General features: G+C 44.5%; 1 protein-coding gene across 2 annotated transcripts in view; it reads right to left on the bottom strand.

Moving 5' to 3' along the window:
* Aldh3a2 (aldehyde dehydrogenase 3 family member A2) overlaps positions 1 to 7,358 on the bottom strand; it is a 28,273-nt gene extending 20,915 nt beyond the window's left edge. The window contains exons 1-4 of one of the 2 annotated variants that reach the window (XM_052757402.1): positions 7,039 to 7,358; positions 5,286 to 5,517; positions 4,292 to 4,377; positions 2,077 to 2,285 (exon numbers count right to left, since the gene is read on the bottom strand). In XM_052757402.1, the coding sequence (XP_052613362.1) occupies positions 2,077 to 2,285; positions 4,292 to 4,377; positions 5,286 to 5,517; positions 7,039 to 7,191 (680 nt within the window). In that variant the 5' untranslated portion in view covers positions 7,192 to 7,358. The remainder of the gene's footprint in view (positions 1 to 2,076; positions 2,286 to 4,291; positions 4,378 to 5,285; positions 5,518 to 7,038) is intronic. The other variant, XM_052757403.1, reaches the window with a different exon arrangement.
* Positions 7,359 to 13,919: the final 6,561 nt, after the last annotated feature.

The raw sequence follows: 13,919 nt of genomic DNA, 5'->3' as shown, positions 1-13,919 counted from the left end.
TGGCTCACACTGAAGGTACGGCATCATGGCGGGGGAGGTCATGGGCGCAGGGACTTGACGCGGCTGGTCACATGGCACCCCCAGCCAGAGAGGGGAGAGCACCACACTTAGGCTCAGTTTGACTCTTTTTTTTTTTTTCACCCAGAACTCCAGGGTTAGGGCGGGTCTTCCCACTTCACTTAACCTAATCTAGACAGTCCCTCCCGGACATGTCTAGAGATTTGTTTTCATGGTGAGTCTAAATGCCATCAAGTTGACAACCAAGAGTATCGTCATGCCAACAGGAGTGGCCTTGCATATTTAGTTAGTAATTGTTAAAAACAAAAACAAACAAACAAACAAAAAAAAACCTCTGAGCTGTAGATCATCTTGTTACAACTTAGAATGCATTTTCAGATTTCTTTTTGATTTGGGGTGTGTGTGTGTGTGTGTGTGTGTGTGTGTGTGTGTGTGTGTGTGTGTGTATGTGTGTGTAGGCCAAAAGACAACATTTTAGGAGTCGGTTCTCTCCTTCTACCTTGCTGAGGTGGGGTCTCTCTTTTGCTTCTGCTGTGTGCTCGCTGTATACTCGAGGCCTCCCATCTACTCAGAATCTGGCTTTTTTTTTTTTTTGGTTTTCGGAGACAGGACCTCACTGTGTAACCTTGGCTGTCCTGGAACTCACTCTGTAGACCAGGCTGGCCTCCAACTCACAGAGAACCACCTGCCTCTGCTTCCCGAGTACTGGGATCAAAGGCATGCACCACAACCTCCCAGCTAGAATCTGACTATTTTAAAACATGGGTTCCTGGTATCAAACTCAGATTGTCAGGTTTGTACATCAAGTACTTTTACCACTGAACCATCCCACCAGCCTTTAGAACGCATTTTCAATTGAGGTAAAATATTCAGCCGGGCGGTGGTGGCGCACGCCTTTAATCCCAGCACTCGGGAGGCAGAGCCAGGTGGATCTCTGTGAGTTCGAGGCCAGCCTGGGCTACCAAGTGAGTTCCAGGAGAGGCGCAAAGCTACACAGAGAAACCCTGTCTCGAAAAAACCAAAAAAAAAAAAAAAAAAAAAAAAAAAATATTCTACATAGCAAGAAAATTCTCAGAGTCAGCCTGGCAAACAGTACCTGACAGCTATGAAGACACAGCCTGCAGAGAAAGGGAGCAGCCTCCCAACACTCCTTCCTTCCTAATCCAGCCAAAGGTCATTCTGGATGACGAGCACATGGCTCAGACTCCGGCTCTCCAGGCTGTAGTATTGCTGACAGGCTGTGTTGTGTGGGTACAGAGAGGGCACAGCCAGCGTCCTCTACCATGCTCCTCCATGTGGACCCTTCCCCTTCCTACGTACAGACAAAGCCCACAACCTCAGCATTCCCTGCTGGTCTCTTTTTTTCTGGAAGTTATACTCAATTTAAAGAGGCCAAGCAGCAACCCGGACCCAGCTCCCCACCTCCTCAGCACCACAGCTCTGAGGGGGAGAGAAAAACCACGGCACCCAGGGCACAGAGGCATTCACTTCCTCGTAGTCAAACTAACTTAGTAAAGAGACGCTGAACTCTTCTTTTCTGGTTCCCAGCTACCAAATGCTATTAAAAATATCTGTCACACTGTTTTGTCAACAAAGGATCTCAGCTAAGAAGTGAACATAATACCCTTTCAACTGAGAATTTTTATTAATACACACAACCCTTTGGATTATCTATTTCATCAACCAGCAGGACATTAGAATTCTTGCTACAGGCTCAGGGAGTAGCTGAATGCGGAGCACAGGCTTACCATAATTGATCCTAACACTGGGGGGGAAAAAATCAACCCTGGGCAAAATTTCTTGCCAGGTTTATCCATAAGAATATTTCCAAACTTCCTAAGGAAAACTCCATGCTAGCAGGACCTATGTGTGGCTTCCTATTCCAGCAGTGGCATCAGAAGACAGTTTGAGAGGCTCCAGGTGCTCTTGGGCACATCAACCACTGAAGTCTGAACCCTGAAGCCGTAAGTTGTGAGGTTCAAGTGTAAAGGAAAAGGAGCCATTAGCAAAAACTTGCACCTGCTGGGAAAAACCTCAGGAAACCAAAGCCAGCCTCACCGGCAAGCGACGTCCAGGTCACAGTCTCGGTCAATGTAACATGGGCTTTTCCCCCCGAGTTCCAGGGTCACAGGGGTCAGGTGTTTGGCAGCAGCTTCCATGACAATTTTTCCAACCGCAGTGTTTCCTGTGTAGAGAATGTGATCAAAGCGCTGCTTCAGGAGCTCTGTGGTCTCAGCGACACCGCCATTAACTACCGCATACAGGTCCTCGAAGAAAGAGAAGCAGAGTCTTCCATTGTCAAATTAATCTTATTGCCTCACATCAGCAATTCTTCAACATAAATCAGTAAAACCAAAAGATCAGGATCATCTCCCTCAAGGGACAGATCAGGGAGGTGACGGGGGACAAAGGATCTGCTGCTGACCAGGAACCGTCAACCTACACAAGACTCAGGGTCTGATATTTTCTACACGAGTTTGGCAATGAGAGCACAAATGAGTGAAGAGTTGGACTCAACACGGGAAATGGGTAAGATGAGGGGAGGGTACTGTGAGGGATTTTTTTTTTTTTTTTTTTTTTTTTTTGGTTTTTCGAGACAGGGTTTCTCTGTGTAGCTTTGCGCCTTTCCTGGTACTCGCTTTGGAGACCAGGCTGGCCTCGAACTCACAGAGATCCGCCTGGCTCTGCCTCCCGAGTGCTGGGATTAAAGACGTGCGCCACCACCGCCCGGCTGGGATTTTTGTTACTGTTTTGTTTTGCACATTGCTGGGGATCCAACCCAGAACCTTGTACACACAGGTCAGCGCTCTACCTCCTGAGCTACACCTCCATCCCTGAAGTTACATGTCTTAATCCCAATGTTCTCTCTCTACACAATACAAAGTACAGGAGGGCTAAGCCCAAGGTAAATAAGTCCATATCTGCCCAATGAACAGAACACAGGGCATCGTAGCCAAGGGTACTTGCTTTTGAAGTGGATCTGGATTGAATCTAGGTTCTGCCTCTCACTAGCATCTGTGACTTTAGGCAATCTCTGAACTTGCTACTGGAAAAGTCACCTAAGGGCTGTACAATACCCAGCACATGCACTATGCTACCATTAGGTAGCTGCTCAGAGAGAAAATACTTTCAATAATAACCACAAGGGCAAAAAGTAATGACTAAGAACAAATGCCAAGGAAAATATGAGGAGATTTTTGCAAGCGTCTAAGCCCTACATGAATAAGCTGGCTTGTCAACCTCCAGTCCTCATTTGATTGCTCGCTCTTTAGATTTTAGAAGGCTAACTAGTTCTTATTCACTTTATAGTTCAACTGCCTAATGGACTTTAAAATTTTCTGTGCTTTAATCCACAGGTAAATTAACCCACCAGCTAACTGAAGCAGGTACATTATCATCCTCTCCATTTGGATAGTCAACTATTAAAGAATTTACATCTGGGTGAGGGGCAAATCGAGACCTTAATCCTCTATCTTCTGGTTCCAAGTCCTACTCAATCCATGCTACCTTGCCATCTTCCATTCAGTCCTGCTAGACTGGATAACCACCAAATTGCTCTGTGAGCTATGACGACAGCGGTAAGGCAATAAAGAGAACAAAATTATTCTAAGAGCTAGAATTGGTCTCAGGGACGCCACACATTAATAAACACAATACAAATCGGGTGTTTTAAAGTTGCCTTTTGATGAAAGCTAAATAGATAATCTCCCTGCAAAACTGCATGTGGAACTCAGCAGTCACAAAGCCATCAACTTCCTCTCTAGAGGTCACGAGAACTTCTGAATCTGATCCCCTACCCAAAAGCTGGGGTCTCCCTCTCCCTCATCAGGAAGATGCTCTCCGTGCCTGCACGCTAACTCAGAGTGCTAGCTCAGGAAGGCCTCTCTTCCAGGCCACAGACATGCCTTTGAAACGCAGAGTACTCGTGGAATAACACATATGATGTTCTGTTAGGAAAAAGAAGACAGTGACAAAAACATGCTAGCCTCTCATAACTAGTTCACTAAATGGATGATGTCTGAAAGTGTATCCTCGGCAGTGCCAAATGGTAGAAAAAGATAAGAGACACATATAAAGCCACAGGCCTAAACACACTGTGCAGCCACAGTTGCTGGGTCCTTCCACAGTGTATTTTGGAACCTGGCTTCCTTTATTAAACCAACTGTTGGAGACTTAAGGAAACCACACCCATATGCAGCCAGCAAGCAGAAGAATCAAATCTGTGTTTTCCACCACAAACAGATGCGTTGAAGATGGACTGAAATATTCTTACCTGGTCTAAATATTGAGGGAGGAGTTTGGCCAAGATCTTGGCTGTGTTTTCACTTAGTTCTGAAGGCTTAACAATCACAGCATTTCCTAAATAAAGCAAATAGCAGAACAACATCAGCCAATATTTGAGTAACTTGAATAGCTACCAAAATGACACTCGTGTATTGTACAGGCTAAGTTTCACTTATTCCTGCAGCTCTTAAGTCTGCCCTACCTCATATCACATGTCCTCTTTCCTTTCACATTTTCCTTCCCAAGTGCTAACCCGTTAGCTTTCGGTATCTCCAGGTCACTAACAATAGGCTCTCCCAGCTTTTCCCACTCCCCAGATTTCTATCTCTTCCTGCAGTTCTACCACGGTTTTCTCTCTCTGCCCTAGAATCACTGAGCAAACAGGCTATGTCAACATAAGCTGTTGACATCGTAAGAAATAATCTGTTGAGATTTGCTGTACATTCAAGCTAGCATTACACATAATACCTTTATTTGAATAAAGAAACTAGTTAGATGAAAATAAGTGGTTTGTTTTCTAAAGGCAGAGCCAGCAACTAAAATTACATTAGAATATGGATGCCTGGGCTGGAGAGATGGCTCAGCAGTTAAGAGCACTGGCTGCTCTTCCAGGGGACCCAGGTTCAATTCCCAGACCCACATGGCAGCTTACAACTGTCTATAACTCCAGTTCCAGGGGATCTGACACCTTCATACCAATGCACATAAAATAAATTTAAATAAATTATTTTTTAAAAAAAAGAATATGGATGCCTGGCTCTAAGATCTTGGGACTACTGACTCAGATGCCTCTGACTCTCATGGATTCATCTCCAGGTACTTCAGCACTCATAAATACAAGTACACATGTGAACTCTCAATAAACTGGTGTCAGCCAAGGAAAACCGGCAAAGTACATGTATTTAACTAGACACTTAACTCCCAGCCGACATGACACAGTACGACCCTCTACACGGGAATACAGACATCAGCTGGCACCAGACCTGCAGCGATGGCTCCGACCAGTGGCTGCATGATAAGGACGAAAGGGTAGTTCCAAGCTCCGACAATCAGTACGACCCCCAGAGGCTCTGGCTGAACATAGGCCTCATCCAGTAGGGTAAGCAGGTTCTTCTTAGCTGGCTTAGCAGAAGCCAGCTCAGAAAGATTTGCCAGCATAAAATCAATCTCCCCAAGGATGGTAATGACTTCATGACTGTATGCGTTGAGTTCACTCTGGAAAAGAAAAATCAGTTCATCTGTCTACTGGGCTTAGGACAATGGTTCTCAACCTGTGGGCCACGACCCCACAGGTGTCATATATCAGATAACCGCCATATCAGGTATTTACATTTATGATTCATAACAGTAGCAAAATTACTGTTGCAAAGTAGCAATGAACCCATTTTATGGTTGGGGTCACCACAACACGAGGAACTGTATTAAAGGGTGGCAGCCTTCGGAAGGTTGAGAACCACTGGCTTAGGATGTGACAAGGTTCAGACCAAGTATATCTGCAGTGACAACTGGTGTTATTAGACAGCCCTCCCCTCAGTTTGCTATCAGATTTTTTTTAACCTCCAAATTCTCAATAAGACACACCCTGGATACTCTTGCTGGCTCTTCCTCTCTAAGATAGTCAATGTGTCTGAATTCTTCTCTACTGATCCAAGCCTTTTAAAATTAGGGTTAAACATTTTCAGCAACAGCTCCCTGATTAGTAACAGCCTGCCTCAGTCACAGTTTAGATACTGTGGCAATTTTGCTTTTGAGCTGTATCTTTAGGACACTGGTTTATAACCACAGTCACATTTTATCTATATATGTTCTATTTGACAGCCTGGTTTAAAATTCTGGACTTTCTGTCTTTCTTCAGTAACCCTATATATGTACAGACATACACAAAGTATCTGATGCTAGCAGAATAAAGTTTTAACAGTCATTATCCTATCTTTGTTTACTATCACAGCCCATCTTCATCAAAAGTACCCTGAAGGGAGGTTTGTAGCCACTACTATCATTACTACTAAAACTACTGTTACCACGTTTTGAAATAGTCTTTGATTGGGGAAGGAAGGATTGCAAATCTGAAAATAAAGGTCTTACTATGCCTGGGATACAGATAGAAAGTAAAAAGAAATAACAATATTACTAGAGAGTACCGGAGAATATAGTTCTATCTCAAACACTACTCAAAACCTTGGTATTCAAAGCTTGCTTCTGAAGAGGTCATATGATATCACCTGGGACATCATTAGAAATCTCAGACACTGTCTCAGATGGACTTAAGATTTTTATTTTAACAGGTCCCCAGAGTGATTGTCAGTGTACTAGAGTTTAAGCAACACATATGTAATGATATACAACGTCATGAAGGAAAATATGAGTGTTGAAGATTACTTAGGAAAAAATAACAACACTGTTTACAATTAGAACCCACTTTTTAAAAGTTAAGAAATAAGACAGGGAATGAAATATCTGAAATCTACCAAGCGGACAAACCACTGACACCCAGAATATCCAGAGAGTTGAGGGCACATTGTAAGAAAAGAGACTACAAATGCAATAGAAATGTCCTATAAACAGCATTCGCGGAAGAGAAGCTGCGAGCACCCGTAAGTGCAAATAAAACGGTCTGGGCTCTAAGCAGGGTTGGAGTCCGGAGTAACTTTACTTCCTCTTTACTACTGGATAAACACCCTGCTACAGCGCAGGAAAAAGGGGACGCGCCGGGTCCCTCCCACCTCCCATGCTCACCTTGCTCAGGTCCGCCGCGATGGCCGCCAAGATGTCCTTCTCGCGCTCCTGCACCATCCTCCGCAGGGCCTCGAGCTGCTGCAGTCGGAAGCGGAGCGGCCGCGATCGGCCGGACCGGAACGCCTGCCGAAGCCGCTGGACCTGATGCTCCATGGCCGGGCCTGAGGAGAACGCGGAGTGAGGCAGGTGTGGCCGCACAGTCCTGGCGACGCGCGGATCGGGCTGACGCCGCCGCTGACTGCCACCTTCGGCTCACCCTCCCCACTCGCCTACCAGCCCAGACCAGGCCCCCACGTAAGCCAAACCCGCCGTCTCCGCAGCTAATGACGCAATGCGCGCCCATTGGTCGGGCTGCTGCACGTGACTGCGAGGCCCCGCCCCCGGCCACGGTCAGAGCCACTGGACTCTTGACCGCGGGCGGCTGGTGAAGAGGTGTGTCTACTGGTCCGCGGACGAGCGGAAGGATGGCTCTGGCCACGGAAAAGGGCCGAGCGTCCTCTCGGAGGAGGAACTGAGGCCCGGGAGATGCTCGCCAGGCCGGAAGCGGCCCCCCCTCGCCCCCCGGCGCCTCAGACTCAAGAGGCAAAGTTGCCCGCCGGGTGCAGGGGTGGGGCAAGGCGGGTGACGCCCACGACGGAGGTGGATTCCAGTGTACACACGCCAGCGTTGTCATCGTCCACCCTCGTTTTTAATCCTCCAGTTTTTCTGACATTACTGCTTCAGAGAGGGAACCCGCATCACCCAGGTTTCCCCAGATTTCCTCTCCAGACTAATTAGTAATGGTGGGCATCCGGACCCGTCTGGGGCTGCTCAGCAATGGTGGTCATTCAGGGTTGTCCTTCCCATCTTCTGGAATGACTATATGTCGTTCCCTATTTAGACTTATAATGGGCGCCTTACCGTTAAGTTTATTAGAACTTTTGATTTATTCTCCACCAAACATACTTCCTTCAGTGTTTCCTCTCTCTTTGACCTTAACTTCAGAATATATGTTGAATCCAATAATTAATGGTTCAAACCATAAACTATATCTACTGTATATAGCAATAGCATCCTAATAGGCTCCCTGCTTGATTGCTTGGAGATTATGAATCTATAACTTCTCAATCCTACACTTGTCATTTTATACTCTGTACTTCAGGGTCCCATGAGAGGTCCTTCCTTCTCGGCCTCTGAGGAAGTTCTGCCAGAAGGAAGGACTACCAGGAAAATCAAAATTTCTGTTTCCCCCTGTATTCAGTAGTGTGGCACATGCTGGCATTTCTATGGTGGGAGGGGAGATAAGTGTATTCCTGCCTCTAGGAATTCCTTGGACAAGGTGGCTCCTCTGGTAGACGGAGGATGACAGTCAAAGCATCTCTAAATGGCACAGGAGTGATGAGCTCCAGCTGAGAACCTTTTGGGCAGTTTCTGATCCACCCCATTTTTCCTTCTGATGGTGTTTACTCCCGAAACCCCTCCTGCATGAAATAACTGGGTTGGTTTCTCTCTCCTGACTGCAAAGTTTTGCTATTTCTTGTTCTTCACCTAGCTGTCACTAATTTTTTTTCAGAACGTATGCTGGCCTTTACTAGTCCCATGCTCAAAACTCTTCAGCAGGTTCCTGTCACACTGAGAATAAAATTCAAAGCCCACGCCAACCTCTGTAAGCCCTATGTGTCCTGCCCTCTGGATGTGCCTCTGCTTGTAGGATTCACCCACTTAATGAGTTTTAGCCAGAGTGGCTTCCTTGCTGTTCACTGAACACCTGAGCACATTCCCATCCCAGGGCTTTTTTTGGCACTCTGTGTCCTTTGTCTGGAGTGCCCAGCTAACTTTCTCAATTTTGTAGCTTTCACAATAGGCTGTGCGTTGAGGCTTGCTTATCTGAGGCGCTTCTTGGTGAAGCAAGACAATTGGGAAGGCCACCCCACCCTGCTTCAAACCTCTGCTCCGCCCTCACCTGCTAAAGCAAGTCAAAACAAACAGCAACACATTCTGTTTGGAGGTTTCATGGTTGAAACTAGTGGACTGCAGCTGAGAAAGAGTAAGAGAAGCAGGCTTCAAATGTTACAAAACAAATCAGTAGCTTCCCCACACAGCCCAGAATCACCTGTGCATAGCAAGCCAGCGGCCGAAGGTCAGTATCTAGCACTGTGTTGCAATGTTGAAATTAGCTCGAAGTTCACCACAGGAGGATACTTGGCTATCTTTTTTTTTTTTTTATCTGATCAGAGAGTGACCAATTTTAAACTCTTGAGTTAATAAGCATTATGTGAGCATGAATTATATAAGATACATTGAGTTACATATTGTGGGGTGAGCTAAGAAATATAAGTAATAGAATTCTACTTAGTGTAAACTAGGACAGGAATCCATGTCATATAAAGCAAGTTGACCGGAGTGGCAACAAGCTGCTTTTCGTCCTGAGAATGAGATGTGAGGGTTTCTTAAGAATATACTGGTGTGTTTGCACACGCCTTTAATCCCAGCATACGGGAGGCAGGTAGGTCTCTACGAGTTCAAGGCCAGCCTGGGTCTACATAGAGAGTTCCATGGCAGCCCAAGTTTATGTAGTTAGACCTTGTCTCAGAAAACAGAATATATCATGATTCTGTTGTGCACAATCATTGAAAGTTTGACTCTTCATGGTCTCTTTAAATATTTTTTTTATATTGGAGAAACCAATTATCTCAGGGTTTCTAGAGCTGTGATAAAACACCATGACCAAAAGCAGCTTGGGGAGGAAAGGGTTTATTTCTGCTTACAGTTCCATATCACAGGTCATCACTGAGGGAAGTCAGGGCAGGAAGGCAGGAACCTGGAGGCAGAAACTGGTGGCAGAGGCCATGGAGGAGTGCTGCTTACTGGCTTGTTCCTCAAGGCTTGCACAGCCTACCTTTTATAGCTCCCAGGAGGGGTGGCACCTCCCACAGTGAGCTGGGTCCCCAACATCAATCATTAGTCAAGAAAATGAACCATAGGCTTGCCTACAGGCTAACCTGGTGGAGACATTTTCTCAGTTGAAGTTCATTCTTCCCAAATGACTCTGATTGGTGTCAAGTTGACATAAGACAGCCAGCGCAGCAATTGAGAGCATTTTGTTGAGTAGATTTAAAAAGCACATCCAAATGCTCCAACAAAATGATATTGTTATGGAACCAAATAAAGAACTACAATTATATGTATTCCCAACTGAAATAGTCTCCCTTCTAGCTTTTCAATATGTAATATTCATTGACTTAAGCGACGAAGGACCCATAAAATTCTTATTTCAAGATTAGGGGTATGGGGTAGCTCCCCACAAACTCCCTTCAGCAAAGACAGCAAATTGGTAATTTAAGGAAGTCCTCCTTTTTCTACTAAAACATACTTTCTTTGTTGAGGGTGACCCATTCCCTGACCTCCCCCCCCCACCACCATCACCTCAGAGCCTCTTGAGGAAAGAAACCCATCCTCAGCACATAGATTATGTCAGCCATGTGCTGGTGGCCCAAACCTGACCCAGAAGCTCTCCCTTGAACTTTTGTTAGGATTCTCATGAACGAGGCATGAAGTGCAGCTCATTGGATCCTAGAGCACACTTTGGCTAGTTTCTTGATAACCAAAGGAGTGAGTCCCTGAGAATAAAGTCGGTACCAAAGAAAGCAGAGCTCGGAGACTGTCTTAAGATGTTCTGAACAACAAGCTTGAAGATTAAAGTTCATTTTTCTGCTCTCATAGTTTCATGGGCTGATAAATTTCCAAATCGTAGGGACCCAAAGTTTAAATTGTCACTTGGTTTAAAAATAAACTCAGTGTTATAGCGAGAACCCCAAATTTCAGGTCCTTGGATTATCACCACTATAGGGTAGAAAGAATTCAAACATCATAAAAGTTGATATGATATTCTTTTCCTATGTGATAGAAATTAGACAGTTTAACAACTGAAATTTGCTGACAATTTCTAAGCAGCAAATGTATTCCTACAGAGAGATGGGTTCTGAGCAAATCACACCCAACTTCCTAGGACATGGAGGCAGAGGCACAGAGGAGGAAGACAGCCCTGGGCACATAGACACACACTCAGCCCTCAAAGGTTAAGACAGTTAAGCTCTGTGTCCTTGCCCTTGAAATTTTTCTCTGCCAGAAACTGAGGAAATGGAAGTATAGTATTTTTGTAACAAAGATTGCATTTTATTAGTTATTAAATATATACAAATTTTTACAAAGTTAAACTACAGATATATCTATCTTTATTCCTCTACTCAGTTGTTCCTACAGAATTCCCAGGTGATAACAAATACATGTTTAACTTTTGTAGCCAAATAAATTTTCAATATGTTTATGCAGTTTATCATCCCCATCAGTCACTTACAGCAGCCTCTTCAGCATTTGGTCATGTCAGTGTCTTTAAATTACTATCCTAGTTGGTGATAGTGATACCTCACTGTGACTTTCAACTTGCCCTACGCTAAGGAATAAAGAGATTGCCTTTTCAATTTGCAGGTATTTCTATGGCTGTTAAGAACAAATTTTATAGCTGGGTGGCAGAGGCAGACAGATCTGTGAGTTTGCCTAGACTACAGAGAAAGTTCCAGGACAGCCAGGCTACATAGAGAAACCCTGTCTCAAAAACAAAAACAAACAAACAAACAAAAAACCCAATGGATTTTATGAATGGTGTTGAAGGTGTCAGATTGGAATTGGAGTCTTAGACACCTTAGATGCCTCTCCTAGCACTCGTCATATTCTTTAGCAAATACTAGCTTTGGTATAGCTGTTTGTGTCCACATACCAATAATAGTCAGAAAATAGCACACTTGGGTAAAGAAAGAAAAGATGCAAGCCTTCTACAAAAAAAATCATTCAGAGGGCAGATGGCATAATTCTCACAATCTCTAGAGAGTGAAACATAATTTTTGAAAACAAGGAAACCCCAAAGGAAGATGATAAGATTGAAGAATAGATAAGACAACAAAGAAAGGACAGAGGCTTAAAAGTAGGGAAAGAAGTGGAGAAGAATAGTTTAAGAGAGAGTCAGAGGAGAAACGGAGATAAAGTAATCAAGAGGCGAGAATAGAGGACATTTAACAAAATAGCTGAAGATCAAAACCAGATAAGTGTCATATCATGTAGAGACCCACAGAGGTTTCCTAATGAGATCTGAGCTTGCTTTACCCAGCAGGATGCATAAGGGGATGATCAGACATGGTTACCAGGTGTTTGGAAGGGTCTACACTTGGCTGTGCAGTGTGCTTTGATCTAGCAAGGGGCAAGTCTTTTGCCCCGCCCCTTGGCATGGTTATAAAAAGCCCTTTTGAAGAACCAGAAGGGGTCGGTGGATTTTGATCCAGGTCCTCCCGAAGCTGTCCTGTGTTTCTGTCTGTCTCCTCTCCGCTCTCTTTCTATCTAAAAGCTTCTTATCCCTCTCTCCTCCTCATAGGAACCCTTTTAAAAGGAGGGAGCTGGCCTCCCATAGATGGTACCCTGAACAGGGACTTAGGTTCAGGGATCCCCACAACATCACTCCACTTATACGATGATACAGAGACAGAAGGTAGAATTGGTCCCCAGTGGCTGGGGACACCTGCAGGATGAGGTCTTTAATATGTTCAGAGTTGTACTCTGGGTAATGAAATAGTTAGGAGTTAGATGGTAGTGGGGGCGGGTAGCAACTTGTTGGGAATGTCCCAAGTGCCACTGAAGTTTACACTTGCGATGGATACAGCAGTCTATTTTACGGTTTATTTGTTTTATTTTACTTTGGGTTTGGGTTTGGGTTTTTGAGACAGGGTTTAGCTATGTAGCTCAGGCTGGCCCTGAGCTATCAACCCCCCATACCTCTGAGTGTTGTAGATTGTAAGGCTGAGATGCCACACAGAGCCAAGAACTTTATCAATAAAAAATGAAATGGGCCGGGCGGTGGTGGCGCACGCCTTTAATCCCAGCACTCGGGAGGCAGAGGCAGGCGGATCTCTGTGAGTTCAAGGCCAGCCTGGTCTACAGCGCGAGATCCAGGAAAAGCGCAAAGCTACACAGAGAAACCCTGTCTCGAAAAACCAAAAAAAAAAAAAAAATGAAATGGTAAAGAGAAACGTATATGGTAAATGGTCATTTATGAGAAATTGGGACTGGAAAGATAGTTGAGTGGTTCCAGAGGACCTGGGTTCCAGAGGACCTGGGTTCAGTCCCCAGAACCCACATGATGGTTCACAACTACCTGTAACTACAGGCCCAGGGAATCCAATGCCCTTTTCTGACTTCTGTGGGCACCAGGCATACATATGGTGCACATACACACACACACAAGCAAATCATTCACACACATAAAAATTAAATAAGTCTAATTTTTTTCAATTAAAAAAATCACAAAAATGGTGAAAGCTTTTTCTTAAAACCGGCATCAAGATAAGTTTGGATTCAGTATAGTATTAGAAGTTAGAAGTAAAGAGAAATTAAGGCAAAAATAAATAAAAATCATTGAAATTAAATAGGAGTGGGTAAACTCGTTTGTTAATATCTTGGCCAATCCCTGCAAGCCAGCTTCTTAGGAAATGGGTGCTTCTCAATGTTTTTCTCATAGCTGATGAAATGCCAACGTTGGGACAGGCCCATTTCCGTCATTGCCCTTGTAAAGCTTCTGTGTGTAGATGAAGCCCTCCCTTCCATAAGTCATCTATTCCCAAACCACCAAGAGACAATTTACTCCGACCCTTTGTACTCTGAGTTCTTCACTAACGGTGATGTTAAATAAATAAACTTAGACTATTAACGAAGGAACAATTTATGTTTTTGTGACAACAAGCCAAAATTTGGCCAATCCCAAACAACTAAGCTTCAGTCAATCATAGGCTTCCTGTAGGATCTTTTCCAAATAAACACTTGTGCAGCATCATGCTCCAATAAGATGATCATGGCTG

This window comes from Peromyscus californicus, unplaced genomic scaffold (assembly GCF_007827085.1).
Source record: "Peromyscus californicus insignis strain IS unplaced genomic scaffold, ASM782708v3 Scaffold_3__1_contigs__length_106647218, whole genome shotgun sequence".
NCBI classification, from domain to species: Eukaryota; Metazoa; Chordata; class Mammalia; order Rodentia; family Cricetidae; genus Peromyscus; species Peromyscus californicus.
Note: the sequence above shows the minus strand (reverse complement) of the source record. Positions and strands in the feature narration are given on the sequence as shown.